Source organism: Ostrea edulis, chromosome 7 (assembly GCF_947568905.1).
Source record: "Ostrea edulis chromosome 7, xbOstEdul1.1, whole genome shotgun sequence".
Lineage (NCBI taxonomy): Eukaryota > Metazoa > Mollusca > Bivalvia > Ostreida > Ostreidae > Ostrea > Ostrea edulis.
In genome coordinates, this window is record NC_079170.1 from 39,252,349 (window position 1) to 39,268,821 (window position 16,473).

Here is a 16,473-nt window from a genome sequence, read left to right on the forward strand (position 1 = left end):
GTCAAACAAAAATGGACGCTGAATCAGGACACTGGATTTTGCAGTAGATCTATTTGAGTTCAGTAATGATTGTCAGGTACAACACTGTTAGGGTCTATTAAAATGTCGGGATATATTTTTTAATTACAGTTTGAGTTAGTTAGAATAATCTAACCGTGTTTTGGGACATGCCCTCACAACCAAGTGAGTACGTCCTTATGCCTATCACTTTAAAAACAATCTAGATCTACGTTCTATTAATTAAGTTTGAGTCAGTGAAGCAAAACCCCAGTATTTAACAAAATTCAGTCGAATCACAGGGGTTTCTTATCCGCTCTGTTCTCTATCACACATATAGCACAGGGGTCTCTTATCCGCTCTGTTCTCTATCACACATATAACACAGGAGTCTCTTATCCGCTCTTTTCTCTATCACACATAACACAGGAGTCTCTTATCCGCTCTTTTCTCTATCACATATAACACAGGAGTCTCTTATCCGCTCTTTTCTCTATCACACATATAACACAGGGGTCTCTTATCCGCTCTGTTCTCTATCACATATATAACACAGGGGTCTCTTATCCGCTCTATTCTCTATCACACATATAATACAGGGTCTCTTATCCGCTCTGTTCTCTATCACACATTATAACACAGGGGTCTCTTATCCTCTCTGATCTCTATCACACATATAACACAGGAGTCTCTTATCTGCTCTATTCTCTACCACACATATAACACAGGGGTCTCTTATCCGCTGTGTTCTCTATCACATATATAACACAGGGGTCTCTTATCCGCTCTATTCTCTACCACACATATAACACACGGGTCTCTTATCCGCTCTGTTCTCTATCACATATATAACACAGGGGTCTCTTATCCGCTCTATTCTCTACCACACATATAACACAGGGGTCTCTTATCCGCTCTGTTCTCTATCACACATTATAACACTGGGGTCTCTCGTCCACTCTGTTCTCTATCACACATATAACTCGGGGTCTCTTATCCGCTCTGTTCTCTATCACACATTATAACACAGGGGTCTCTTATCCTCTCTGTTCTCTATCACACATATAACACAGGAGTCTCTTATCCGCTCTGTTCTCTATCACATATATAACACAGGGGTCTCTTATCCGCTCTATTCTCTACCACACATATAACACAGGGGTCTCTTATCCGCTCTGTTCTCTATCACACTTATAACACAGGGGTCTCTTGTCTGCTCTGTTCTCTATCACACATATAACACACGGGTCTCTTATCACATCTGAATTCCATAAATAGATATGAATAGAAATAAAAAAGAAACTCTCTCTTTCTCTCTCTCTCTCTCTATATATATACATATACATGTATATACATGTAGATGAATAGATGAATAAAGTTTTTTTTTCTATTTATATCTATTTATTGATTAAAATTCAGATCTATACCTGTGCTCTTATCTGCTCTGTTCTCTATTACATCTTAGGTAGATCCAGGAATTTGTGAAGTGGGGGGTGTCTAGCTCTTTATCTTTTAGGACAGGTACTTTTCAGCTCCACCCCAACCCCATTTACAGCCCCTTTGCTTGTGTACATATTACATAACATCGTAGTGAGATCTGGACAGTTTACTTTATGATCTTTTTCTAGGAAATTTTTAATTTGTAAATTTAAAGAGGACATAATATATATTAACTCTTCCTAATAGCAAAGGGATCTTACCAGTTGTAAAAATTACTTCAAAATATATTAATTTTTATAATACACGACGAGTTTCGTAGACATATACCACCTACACCAGCTCCATCAATATTTGATAAATGCAAGAAATCTCTGAAAGTCATTGTACAAATGTTGGGGGGAGAGCATGTTTTTCTAAACCTTTATGGTATAATGATGCACTAATAATAAATCTCAGTCGTTGCCATCTTCTTGTATCTGAGCTTCGTAAGTGTTTGTACAGAACTGAGACGAATTGTAGTCTAGACTTATCCTGTTGACACACAACATAATTCATTATGCAGTAAATGGATAAATACAATTATTTAAATCAAAATACAGTCTAACAATTTTAATATGGTAAACTGATTGACTGAATTTAATGAAGATGGGCAATTGTGTTAAGTGTTGATATATGATGAAATTCATTACTTATTTTTTCAAATAACAAAACAATGCATATGTACTAAGGCCATAATCTATATATGTACTTTTCATAATTACATGAATATTGATAGTAGAGATTTGTCGAGGCTAGATACACTGTACAAGTAAAATGTACAGACAATGTACATGTATAATGACAAATTGCCACATTGCAAAATTTGCACCTGAGAACAAAAAAAATTTGTCATCTGACATATTATGACTAGTGAATGTAAATGTTAACTAGTCCTCGATTTCTTTAGATCAGAATCACGATGTCCTTAGTACAGCAGCAATTCTTCATTATTAATTTTTATCACATGTACAACCAAAGCATACGTGTACAATAGTACATTATCAATTTTAATATTGTTTCATACTCAACAAAAGTACTTGCTAAGTGTACACCAGGTGCCAATGCACAAAGCATGTTAATTATCTTGAAATGGTATCTCTAGTGTTATATTTTTGTTAATATTTTTTTCGTGTGGGATTCAATCTCTTAAAAGTTAGATTTTGTACATATACATGTATACATCAACTTACACCTCTTCTTGCACTTCAATTACTCAAATGAGCACAAAAACAATCATCAGGTTCGTAGCAACAATGGGTCTGCCTCTCTTACATACAAAGTTTGTTATTTTTTCGTGCAGAGATAGATCTATAGATAGGAACCCCCCCCCCCCTCTTTAAAAAAAACCCCAGCATTGTAGCGAGTGGTAGTGGAAATGTAAAATTTAACCTATGAATGGAACTGAAAGATTAATCCTTGTCGCCTTTCTTTTTTTTGGATTTTTTTCTTGTCAAACATTTTCAGGCAATTTTATGAAGTCAACACCCCCACCCCCCCTTTATAAACAATATTACCTACCTGATTGTATCACATGCTTTCATTGTGCTGTTAATTGTAGGTGTCTGTTGATCTTAAAACAGATAACCACTGAAATCCTCAGTATTAACTGCATGATTGGAACAGAAAAAAAAGAAACGTCAAATACACCTGTCATACCCCCTCCCCAACTCTACAATTTGACGAAATGCATATTTTAAAAAGTTTTCTCCAGAAAATATAAGAAATTAACCCTTGTTTTTGTCATAGATATATTACAACCTGTTAAACTCAGCATGATAAAGAATAAAGGGGAATTTTAATTACTATACACTATTTGTTAGTACTATTTATGTGAAGCTTAGGACCGCAATCGTAATCACACCCCCAACTTCTAGTATAAGGGGAGTAACAGCAAAAATGTAGGCCACTTATACATGTAGCTTATTCTCTTTAAGACTGAACTTACATGCCTGCATCTCCTGCATAAGAATACTTTCTAGTTGAACTTAAGGATGCATGCTACACCAGAGAAATTTGATATCCATGGATGAAAAGTGGAGGATATGTACAACAATATTTTGAAAATGAAAACTTTCAAATTTACTTTACTTATTCTCAAGTGGGACGTTAAACAAGATACAATCAATCAAATTTACTTTATTTAGTCAAAAAATGCAGTTTTAGTAGAAAGCAATCTGCGGACCTGTAACATTAGGAGTATTTTACCGAATAAATGACAGTGCTTCATACATACGGATTTGCTCAAAATTATTCCTGGCCTAAAAAAACTTCAACCTTTTTTTTGGAATGTTGATTTTTTTTTTTAGGGCAGGTGAAATTGATAGAAATACCTGCATTGGCAAGTATTCAATAAAAGATTCATGAAGACTGGGGCTATATTAGTTACAATATATTAAATCTAACTGTGTCTAGGACCAGACCCTACACAGGACATTATCACTTTAACGAGAGAGCATTCTATCTAGGGCTATATGATCCAGAACTCTCAATTATCTACATCTGGGGGCTTTTAAAGGCACATTCTCAATTAAAATAAGGTGACATTTTTCCCAAACAAATGTTAAATTTTCTCAAAATGATCAACTATATATTTAATATATATAGAGTCACTGCACAAGTTCCTGTTGCTTGTGAAAATAGTTGAAATTGATATAAAGTGAAAGAAACCCTTGATACTTTACAAATTATTGAGTACTAGCTGGTATGTTGATTTTTCCCATAATGTCTCTGATTTTCCAAATTTTGATGTCCCCTGCCCCAGTACAAAAATGTGGTGTAAGAGCCCGGAGATCATGTTTATATATTGAAAATACATTAAATGTTAAAACATCTCCACCACAGCTGAACATAGATTATGGCGTCCTGTTCCAAAATTGTGAATTTAATGGTGCATGATGAGTGTTTCGGTCTCCAGAACGAGGTTATCAGGATTGTATAAAGCTAGTGAAAATACAGACATTGGAATCTGTTAAGCTGTGTTTTAACTCTTTAATATGAAGCTCAAGAACTGGGTGTGTAGTGAAAATGAGCATGGATGCCTCTTCCATTGTTGTGAAACTTGTGAATCCTGGATCAGAAATTCAAACCCCTAGGGAAGAAATCCAGGGGTGAAAATGTATAAATTTTCAAATAGCTTGCCATTCTATCTAAATCATTTAGCTCACAAACTGTGAAACTCCTTAGGTCCAGGTTAGTGGTTCCAGCATTAAGATGGCTGTGTACCTTATAAACTGAAAATTCTTTACTCCTGAACCCCTAGCTTTACACAAAATAAGAACTATTAGTGCCACTTATTTCATAAAGAGTTCATTTGATTATTTTCTGCTAATGATGTCACACGTATCTCCAGTTCATAATGAAATCCACCACTCTTGGATCGCATGTGGTAATTAATGGCCTATATACAATGTCTCTAGCTAATCATTAAGAGAACTCATTTCATTTCTATTCATTTACAGGGTGATGACTGTACCAAATCATTGACTGAAATTCCATCATTTACAGACAGATTCTGTATTATCACAGACAGGAGAGTATGCCCCCGCAGCATACACAGACAGGAGAGTATGCCCCCGCAGCATACACAGACAGGAGAATATGCCCCCGCAGCAGACAAAGAGAGGAGAGTATGCCCCCGCAGCATACACAGACAGGAGAATATGCCCCCATAGCATACACAGTGAAGTCCAATCATTTTTATGCTTGTAAATTTCTCAATTTAATCGTGTTAATTATGTCTCCCCTATTCCAGGGACAGACATGTATAATTATATATATATTGTGTTTGTACTGTCTGTCCATCTGTCTGTGACAAAATCCAAAATCTTGTGAATGCTTTTTCTCCTGTATGGGTTATCTGATAAACTTGAAACTTTGTACAATGCTTCATTGCCATTTGTAGATGCGCAAATTGGTGGGACATGAGGATCCAAATATTTTCCACAAAGTTATAGTGGATCTAAGAGGGGTGGATGATGTAAAATACCTTGTGATCACCTCTCTTCCTTTATGGCTTATTGGATAGCCTTGAAACTTTGTACAATGCTTCAGTTCCATTTGTAGATGTGCATATTGTCAGGAAAGGAGAATACATCACAACAGTCATTATTTTTGTATAGTATACAACAATGACATTGGTCACATCAATGTTCGAATCTTTTCTCCATCTTTTTCCTCAATGCTTAAATTACAGTTGATAATGTTGATATTTCTGCTCTGACTTGCTTTCTCCTTCATACCATGCAGTACATTAAGGGGACTCACTCCGGGGGAGGGGTGTAATTTGGAGCACTTTCAATTGGGAGAGCTGGGGAGACGTTTAACAAAAACAAATTATATTTGCTATATACTATAAAGATATGGAAATTTAAATTGATATCTTGACAATTTGGAAAGTAACTAGCACAAAAAGGGGCCAAAATTGATTTCTATGATTAGTACCAGTCACACTTTATAGTATTTGCATTTCTAGCTTCATGGTCAGAATTCATGTTATACAATTGTAATGTCATTGTCGTTGTTTTGCAGGGTGATGATGATGTACCTGGTCAAATCATTGACAGAAATTCCACTACAAATCCTTTATTATCAGAGACAGAGGGATATACCCCCACACAGCACAATACCTCACTAATTCAGGACTTACAATAGTATTTTTCCAGGTCAAACCAGTGAAAATGTTTCGCAAAAGTCACAACACAACTGAATTTTTTCTGAGTGCACTGTAATTCTTTTGACATTTTCTGATCAATTTTTGTTAACTGTTATGGTATCTGTTTTACATTTTTCAACTCCTCTCTATCCACTAGGCCAAGTTTTAATGCAACCAATTTCTTAAAAAAAGGGGATTCATTTGTTTTGTTTTTTAGCTCACCTGAGTTGAAAGTTTAAGTGAGCTTTTCTGATTGCCTGTTGTCCATTGTCTGTCTATCAGTACATCTGTAAACTTTTTACATTTTCAACTTCTTCTCCAAAACAACTGGGCCAATCTCAACCAAACCTAACAAAAATCATCCTTTAAAAAAAGGGCTTTCAAGTTTGTTCAAACGAAGGGCTATACCCTTTTCAAAGGTGAGATAATCACAAAAATGCAAAATTAGGGTGGGGTCATTTAAAAATCTTCTCAAGAACCACTGAGCCAGAAAAGCTGAGATTTACATGAAAGTTTCCTGACATAGTGCAGATTCAAGTTTGTTAAACTCATGGCCCCTGGGACTAGGGTGTCGTCATATATTTATCATGTTTATCCTAGAATTACATGATATACCGGTGTTGATAAATTAATGATGCGATTAAGTATCCACCTTTCATATCATTTTGACTCAATGGTTGTTAAACTAGAATACAAACTTTTAAAGTTATCATTTTTATGGTCATTTTTATTATAAAACATAACAAGAAGCAACTTAATCTTGAGCCATTCTATACAAAACCATGTATAATGCTGGTTTTTAGCTCACCTGAGCTGAAATCTCAAGTGAGCTATTCTGATCGCCCTGCTGTCCATCTGTCTGTAAACTTTTTACATTTTTGACTTCTCCAGAATCACTGGGCCAATTTCAACCAAACTTAGCCCTTGGGTGAAGGGCTTTCAAGTTTGTTCAAATTAAGGGTCATGCCCCTTTCAAATGGGAGATAATCACAAAAATGAAAAAATAGGGTGGGGTCATTTAAAAATCTTCTCAAGAACTACCGAGCCAGAAAAGCTGAGATTTACATGAAAGTTTCCTGACATAGTGCAGATTCAAGTTTGTTAAACTCATGGCCCCCCTGGGACTAGGTTGGGACCACCAATGGGGGATCAAAGTTTTAAATACAATTATACTAGTATAGGGAAAATCTGTAAAGATCTTCTTCTCAAGAACTACTGGGCCAGGAAAGTAGACATTTACATGAAAGCTTCCCGACATAGTGCTGATTCAAGTTTGTTGAAATCATGACCCTCGGGGGTAGGATGGGGCCACAATAGGGGATCAAAGTTTTACATATGGAACAGGATGGGAGAAAATGCAATGGACCAGACCGGGATTCAAACCAGGTGCTCTACTAACGAGCTATCTGCCCACCAGTGATCGAACCCGGCTGACCGCTACACATACAAATATATAGGGAAAATCTTTAAAAATCTTCTAAGAACCACTGTGCCAGGAAAGTAGACATTTACAAGAAAGTTTCCTTATGTAGTGCAGATTCAAGTCTGTTAAAATCATGGCCCCCGGGGGTAGGGTAGGGCCACGATATAGGGGATCCAAGTTTTACCTACAAATTTATAGGGAAAATCTTTAGAACTCTCCTTTTCAAGAACCACTGAGCCAGAAAAACTGATATTTACAAGAAAGCTTCCTGACATAGTGCAGATTCAAGTTTGTCAAACTCATGGCCCCTGGGACTAGGATGGGGCCACAGTAAGGAATCAAAGTTTACATACAAATATATAGGGAATATTTTTAAAGATCTTCTCAAGAACGACTTGGCTAGGAAAGTAGAAATTTACATGAAAGCTTCCTGATATTGTGAAGATTTAAGTTTGATGAAAACATGTCCCCCCTTGGGTAGGATAGGGCCACAATGGGGAATCAAAGTTTTGCATACTAATATAGAAAAAAATCTTTAAAAAACATCTTCTCAAGAACCATAGGGCCGAAGAAGTTTACATTTGCACAAAAGCTTCCTGACATAGTGCAGATTCAAGTTAGTAAAAATCATGGTCCTCGGGGGTAAGATGGGGCCACAATAGGGGATCAAAGTTTTACATACAAATTTAAAGGGAAAATCATTAAAAATCTTCTTTGGAAGAATCACTGTGCCAGAAAAGTTTACATTTACATGAAAGCTTCCTGATATAGTGCAATTCAAGTTTGTAAAAATCATGGCCCTAGGGAGTAGGTTGGGGCCACAATAGAGTTCTCAGTTTCACATGTGAATATTTAAGGAAAACCTTTAAATATGGGCCAAGGTGACTCAGGTGAGCAATGTGGTCCATGGTCCTCTTGTTTGCATTTATTAACACCTGATAACAGAGTAGCTCGATCAAAGTTATCAAGTACCACTTGTACATGTATGTTTTGAATTGAGAATTTCTTTTTTAATTCTTTAAGAATCTCTTGAAGTACATCACCTGTGTTTCTCATATGGCGTGTGGTATCATCTCTAATAAATCCCTTAAAACTGAAGGATTATGTGCACTCTTTCGTTCCAAATTTTGGAACGGGTTTGTTGGTTTGATGTATGTTTTAAAATCTAGGATGTGAGTTACATGTACCTCAAATCACTTTCCTTTATACACCATAGTGTCCAAGAAATGCATTTCATTCACCAATATTTTATAAATGAATTGAAGTATATTACGATACTTGAATTTAGATTTCGCAGAAGTCAACAACCCTTGAAATCTCTGTCTTGTGTCTTCTATAAGAACAGCTTCACTTCTCTGTATGGAAACAATACTAACAAATTCCTGTAGTTTACGTTGAGCTCAGTCCGTTTTTCATTACAAGTTAGCTTAATTAACATCAAGTGAAGGTAGGTCATCATTTAAGTGCAAACGTTCTTGTAAATCCGTTTTTCAATTAATGATTAAGCAGTCAATTTATATATTACAATATAAATCATATCGCGCTAATTATATCCTAAACATCTATGTGTATATGCTTTTATATATGCACTGAATAGAAAATATCGGGTCTAGTGAAAATGTTTACAAGATACAGTAACATAATATGTTTGCATCCTGGAGAGATACAGAACAATATTAAGGCTATTGACATCATAGTTGCCAACTTAACCGATTCTGTCGGGTTACACACGATTTTTTGACCCGTAACCAGATTATTTTTCATGACCCTGCGGGTCATGCTTTTCACTCGATTGTTTCCTAAACTACCCAAAAGTCTTCTGACTTCCGGATTGGGTTTGTAAAATTATTTCACACGTCATTTCCAGTTATCACTTATCCAGTGGATCTACGTAAACAATGCCAATGAACAATCTATAGGCTTGCCAATGAACAATCTATAGGCTGTGTATCGGTAAATTATAATTGCCGGTGTTAACAATTATCCGAGAGATATTTTGACAAATCAAAGTAATTAAGAAGTAATCACAAAACGGTTTCCGATAGAATGAGATTGTCACCAGGGCCAGCAGGAACAACACCACCAAATATAAAACATAGTTCCCCCTTGTAAAATGACACAATTTCATTTAGAATTGATTATTTATAGTTTCTCAAGTGAATACTGTGTTCATTTGCATATAAAATTTAAATGAATTCAGTCAACATGGTAAAGGGTCAAACAAAATATTTTGAAACATATTTCCGATAGTTCCCTGGGAATTGAAGTCCACAAAGACTATGAGATGTTGATCATTTTATTGATTGTCTCACTCGGTATACAAGTTTTCAAAAATCACCTTTTCAATACAATTAAGCCGTTTAATCACATTTTTTATAACCCTAGATCGTTGTGTAGATATTTTATTCCAATGACCTTCATAGTTGAGTTACTCCCCTTTACGTGTACGGCATGCTGTAAATACCACAAAATATTGATGGTTTACTAAAACATTTTAAGTCTAAATTTGAAATATTTCCCATTGTCTGATTATTTGTATGTTGTTAATCACGCTTCTGTTATTTAATTTCGTCGAGTTTGTTTCGGTTGCAATTACTTTGAGGTGATTTGCTAGATTGACTAGACTAATTAGTTTGGGATGCCTCCATCAATTTTACCGATATTCTTGTTTTGATAGATCTGAGAGATTCTGGTCAAGCTGGACTGCACGAAGAACGAAGTATGATAGGAGGAGGTGATTGGATGTATAGTTCTTCCTAAATCCCTGGACCCACACTAGGCCAGTCTGCTGGACTCATTCTGAATAACGCCATGACCATTCAAATTCACTGATGGGCAGTGTGAGTCAGATAAGTAATGGTTAGTCTCAATGTCCAACAATCGGGTCATTTGTATTGTAGGACATTAAGATGTATGTCAGTCAACCTTGCTAATTGTTAAATTGTTACAGGTCCAATATTTATCAGTCAAGACTATAGAAAAGTCTAATTCTGATTTATATCATTAATAAGTGCAACTTATTACCATAGACTAATTAAAGTCTGGACTTTGTTGAGGTAATTAATTAAATAAAATCTTGCAATTTTAGATAACCCAGTTTGATATGATTTCTATTTATCTGTGTTGATTTTGTAGGACAGTGATGTGACACTATTGATGGTAAACAGAAGACTGTGACCTTGAATCTGAAGATCTGTGATAAAGATCAGATGTACTACAAATCTAAGTAAGTACTCAGTAATAATGTAAGATCAGATGTACTACAAATCTAAGTATTCAGTAATAATGTAAGATCAGATGTACTACAAATCTAAGTACTCAGTAATAATGTAAGATCAGATGTACTACAAATCTAAGTATTCAGTAATAATGTAAGATCAGATGTACTACAAATCTAAGTATTCAGTAATAATGTAAGATAAGATGTACTACAAATCTAAGTAAGTACTCAGTAATAATGTAAGATCAGATGTACTACAAATCTAAGTAAGTACTCAGTAATAATGTAAGATCAGATGTACTACAAATCTAAGTAAGTACTCAGTAATAATGTAAGATCAAATGTACTACAAATATAAGTAAGTACTCAGTAATAATGTAAGATCAGATGTACTACAAATCTAAGTACTCAGTAATAATGTAAGATCAGATGTACTACAAATCTAAGTACTCAGTAATAATGTAAGATCAGATGTACTACAAATCTAAGTATTCAGTAATAATGTAAGATCAGATGTACTACAAATCTAAGTATTCAGTAATAATGTAAGATAAGATGTACTACAAATCTAAGTAAGTACTCAGTAATAATGTAAGATCAGATGTACTACAAATCTAAGTAAGTACTCAGTAATAATGTAAGATAAGATGTACTACAAATCTAAGTAAGTACTCAGTAATAATGTAAGATCAAATGTACTACAAATCTAAGTAAGTACTCAGTAATAATGTAAGATCAGATGTACTACAAATCTAAGTACTCAGTAATAATGTAAGATCTGATGTACTACAAATCTAAGTAAGTACTCGGTAATAATGTAAGATCAGACGTACTACAAATCTAAGTAAGTACTCAGTAATAATGTAAGATCTGATGTACTACAAATCTAAGTACTCAGTAATAATGTAAGATCAGATGTACTACAAATCTAAGTAAGTACTCAGTAATAATGTAAGATCAGATGTACTACAAATCTAAGTACTCAGTAATAATGTAAGACTGTGCTCTAAATAATGTTTATTTATGTACATATACATTGAAACTCAAAGATATAATTATTTACAGAATAATGTTTATATATAATACAAGAAAATACATTGAATAAACAAACAGAATAATGTTTATATATAATACATGTAAATACATTGAATAAACAAACAGAATAATGTTTATATATAATACATGTAAATACATTGAATAAACAAACAGAAGAATGTTTATATATAATACATGTAAATACATTGAATAAACAAACAGAAGAATGTTTATATATAATACATGTAAATACATTGAATAAACAAACAGAATAATGTTCAATCAAACACAAACAACCACAAATCTACTGTGTCAATACACAGGTTAGTTACCCATCACTAACACTGCTGTAATTAACACACAGAGCTGTAATTAACACACAGAACTGTAATTAACACACATAACTGTAATTGACAGTGTTTAGATGTGTAATTAACAGTTTTTGGAGATGTAATTAACACTGTTTAATAGCTGTAATCTACACAGAGCTGTAATTAATACTGTGTTGGTAGATGTAATTAACAATGTGTTGAGATGTGTAATTAACACTGTGTTTATAGATATTGGATTTTCTTCACTTTAGCAGTGAGATACTCAGCCACAAAGAGGTTGTCTCTGATGTCCACACATAAACGGTATGGAGAGTGTAAATCACAGTGAATGTAACGGAGGAACTGTCCGTCCTGATCTAGGATGTGGATACTACCATTGTAACGACACTCTGCTGTCAGGATGTGACTCTGGCTGTCTGTAGTGATGCCGGCTGGAGTAAATGATTGCTTGGTATTAGAGGGATGACCAGTGTATCTAAATCGGAGTTTTCCTGACTGATTGACCACCACTACTGCTTTAGCTGTCCGGTCAGCCACACAGATATCCAGGTTCCTGTTCTCACTAATGTATTTATCGTTATAATCAGATGAATAGAGAGGACGATCCTGATCATCAAACTGAATGCTTTGTGTCTCTGTGGAGCCGGAGTAACGCGCAACTTTAGATTGTGTTTTATCATCACTGATCATGGTAACCAGGAGATCATCGGAGGCGGTACTGCAGACATAGCGAGGTCTCCACCCCTGTAGTGTGATCACGGTCTGTATCTGTTTATTCTTAACAATGTTTACAGTGTTACAGTCAGTATAAACAAGATCTCCGTCCCGTGTCACTGCTATGTCCCATGGTCTGATCCCTGACTCGGTTTGTATTGATGTCAGTAGTTTACTCTGGAGGTTGAGGAGCTTCATGGTTTTGTTATCCCCACATGTCCAGACTTGATCTTCATTGAGACAGCTAACACTGTATAGTTTCCATTCACCATACCCAGTGTCTATGGTGGCGGTGAGTCGCGGTTCATCAAGCAGTGGTTTGACTGGAGGAGATGATACAGCTTCTGGTGACTTCATTGGTTTGACTGGAGGAGACGACACAGCTTCTGGTGACTTCATTGGTTTGACTGGAGTAGGCGGTACAGCTTCTGGTGACTTCATTGTGTCGCCATGTTCTTCTGTGTTAATGGATAATGGTGACAGAGAACCAAACATTTCACGGAGCTGGTCTGTGTTTATTTTCTGAGGAGAGAAACTTGGTAATGTAACTCGGACTTTAGGAGGCAATCTTCTGAACTCGTTATTCCTCGATTTGTAGGTAGAAATTAGAGAGATATCATTGGATTCTAATATTGCCTTCAGGTTTAGAATCATTTGTTTGAGTTCAGTAATACTGTGCGTGATTTCATCCGTGTTTTTATCTAAGGCAGCCATATGTTTAGTTTTCATCTCCGCAATGTCGGATTTCACTTGGTTGACAATGGCGGTGATCTCTCGGTGCCAGATTTCTTCTTGTTGGTCGGCAGCTGTGGTCAATTTCTCATAATTCGTTTCTAACTTGGCTTTCTCAGTTTGGACATCGGACGCCATTTCTTCATAGCGGGGAGAAATTCTGGTCTCTAGTTCCTCTAAATCGTTTTGTAATCCTTGTGTTTTAGAGCCGAGTTTTTCCAGAACGTCGTATAAAATGTGACCTCTATGTTTATCTGAGATGCAGGTAGAACAGACAGGAACGTCACAATCCTCGCAGTAAAGTTCACAGTGTTTGTCGGCATGTGTCGGACATTCTGGGTAATTAGGGGTAGACTTCTTTTGTTTAAAGGGCACAACGTTGTGTCTTTTAGAGGAATCCAAGAGATGTTTTCCTACACAATTAGTACAGAGATTGATTTGACAAAGTTCACAGTGACACTGTAGGGGGAAAGTTTCACAGGAGTCACACAGAAGGACGTCCTGGGCACTGCGCCGGGGGTGCAGCATTTTTGCTTTCTGGGTTACATTGGTTCTCCGCACTGTCGGTAAATGAATTTTTTAAATTAATTTTAAGATCAAGTTATCGATTGAATGATATAAAATAAACTTTTAAAATAAATTATTTAGATGTGAATTTCAGTAAACAAATTACATGTAACAGGTTAAAACAATTTACACGCTAGAATAACGCCAGGATCGTTAAATATACCCCCCCCTCCCGAGTTCTTAAATTCAAGATAATACAACGATAATTGTAAGCAAAACTGTTTTACCGATGTCTTTGATCATTCAAACAGTTACATTGTACACTTATAACAATTTGGTGACACTGCAATGTATATATAATTTTGTCTCACCTAAAAATCCAACATGGCTTCCGTGATTGTTCGACCTTCTGTGTTAATCCCGTGCTTTAAATATCTACGCGTGATCGATTCTATATATATTGTCCTATCTTACGGAAGCCGGTAACTGGCAGAATGTAGAATCATCACAAATTTTACTGGTGGCCCTCGTTTATTTCATACATGGCGGCTGCCAATTTAAAAATCAATTTACTTTGTACTGCCGAGTTATTATTTCTTTTACAAGATTTCAGAGTCGTTCATAGACACCAGCATCGCTAGAGGAGAAATTTTCTAAAATTGTTGACTAGCAGAAAATAAACCTACAAATCTCTCGTTTGCCCAAACTTCATATTTGTAAATTTGAGGGAGGGGAAGGGGTGGGATGCCTCAGTTCGTCCTTTAAATTCATCAAGGTTACATCCTAACCAACCATTATACTACCACGAAAAGCGTGAGGTGGTGAGTGAATCCGTCAATATATCTTATTTTGCGCGTTAACTTAATTTTGTATATAAAAATAACGTAGAAAGAACGTTGTCAGAAAGTTGAAAGGGGGGGGGGGGGGGGGGGGGCTGGCTGTACGTACATGTACATGACACGTACGTTGGTATATTAAGTTTTCATTAATATTTTATCGTGCGTGCATCCATATGTCGCCAATTGATATCATTGACTTTATAATTTAACACATTTGCACTCATTGAGAGAGAGAGAGAGAGAGAGCAGTGTTGAATTGTTTTCGGTCCTCGAATAAATTTAGAGACTAACCAAAAACAAAAGTCCATATTTAGACAAACTTGGAAGATTTAAGGTGTGGGTGTGGAGGAGGTCCTATGAATTACCGGCCCTATCCCCTAAATATGTTTGTTTCCGCTTTCAGGCTAGGTAGATGGGCATTCTTACACTACCAATTACTTCTGCTATTCACCATGCTGGAAGTCTATGATGCTCGATGTAGTCGTCCGTTTGCCAAAATTTTATTTCAAGAGATCTTGAAATTACCCCATACAAAGTATAATTTTATCATTGAAATAGTAATGCAAACTTTTAATAATTTTGTATGAATATTTTGTTTTTTCTTCAGGAATGTTATCGAATCCCGGCCGCGACAGACCTAAGTCATTAAAACAGGAAGTGACAAATCAAACGCTCGGGTGTGAATGTCACGGGTACTCGGAGACGACCTTAAAAACGGATGTCCCATGTCGCAGTGGGTGTGGCACGCTAAAGAACCCTCACTGCTCAATGGCCGTAAGCGCCGAACAAAGGCCTAAATTTGAAGCCCTTCACCGATCTTGGTCTTGAGTGAAAAATTTTCAAGAGAGACGTTAAGCAAGATGCAATGAGGAATGTTAAAAAAATCTGCAAATGAGAGATCTTAAGAGTCCAAATTTTAAATTTATTGTGATTTGATGCATGATACGGATATCTAACATCACATGTCTATAACATTCAGATAGGTATTTAATTTTCAAATAAAATTATTTATTAAAATTTAAAACGTTATTAATATTTTTTTTAAAATCTAAAACTTAAATTTTTAACGAAGACGTTAATTAGAAGGGAAAAAATCAAGAGAATTATATTTTTAAAAGAAACTGAGATGAATTAACCAAAATTCAGAAATATTGCGATATTTTAGAACGAAATCGGATCGGAATTATAAAAAAAAAGTGGTCATGGAGATTTTAATCGGAAATCCTGATTCCCTCGTTGTAAAATGGTTTACAAATTAAAGAGATACATAAAGTGAACTAATTTCATGATGAAAAGAGCTTAAATTTTAGTATTTTCTATCAACATTTTCTCGGGATCGTTCCTTTTTTCTCTGGTTTTGTTCAAATCTGAAAAATAGCATTCTTTCCGTTTGGTCATGTTATTTTTGTTACGGTCTAAGGGAGATAATCCCCAGTTTTTCCATATCCTCTTTGAAATAAGACACCATCTTCACAAGTCAAGGGTTATTGATTCGTTACCTCGCACAAACGTTAGTGCGAGGTAACGAATCAATAACCCTTGAC

At 35.6% G+C, this 16,473-nt stretch overlaps 1 protein-coding gene and 2 long non-coding RNA genes across 5 annotated transcripts in view; 2 read left to right on the forward strand and 1 right to left on the reverse strand.

Moving 5' to 3' along the window:
* On the forward strand, positions 1-10,776 carry LOC130048115 (uncharacterized). Of its 2 annotated transcripts, none has more exons than XR_008796949.1 (4): positions 1-76; positions 4,935-6,137; positions 10,228-10,409; positions 10,686-10,776. It is a non-coding gene; the product is annotated as an uncharacterized LOC130048115 (long non-coding RNA). The 2 variants fall into 2 exon arrangements; XR_008796948.1 differs by having other exon boundaries at positions 7-183.
* Positions 10,777-11,775: 999 nt separating this feature from the next.
* LOC125654512 (uncharacterized) lies at positions 11,776-14,542 on the reverse strand. The gene is made up of 2 exons (XM_056144366.1): positions 14,462-14,542; positions 11,776-14,143 (listed from the first exon to the last, which is right to left on the reverse strand). Exon 2 carries the CDS (start codon positions 14,109-14,111, stop codon positions 12,360-12,362), a length of 1,752 nt encoding a protein of 583 aa, XP_056000341.1. The 5' UTR covers positions 14,112-14,143; positions 14,462-14,542; the 3' UTR covers positions 11,776-12,359.
* The window catches only part of LOC125657236 (uncharacterized), an 8,609-nt gene continuing 4,905 nt past the window's right edge, over positions 12,770-16,473 (forward strand). The window contains exon 1 of one of the 2 annotated variants that reach the window (XR_008796950.1): positions 12,770-12,897. This is a non-coding gene — a long non-coding RNA (uncharacterized LOC125657236). Of the gene's footprint in view, positions 12,898-15,158; positions 15,704-16,473 lie in introns of those variants that run through there. The other variant, XR_007363231.2, reaches the window with a different exon arrangement.

Bases quoted from the DNA above. Each gene is read 5' to 3' on its own strand.
- LOC125654512 (XM_056144366.1), bottom strand. From the start codon at position 14,111: ATGCTGCACCCCCGGCGCAGTGCCCAGGACGTCCTTCTGTGTGACTCC.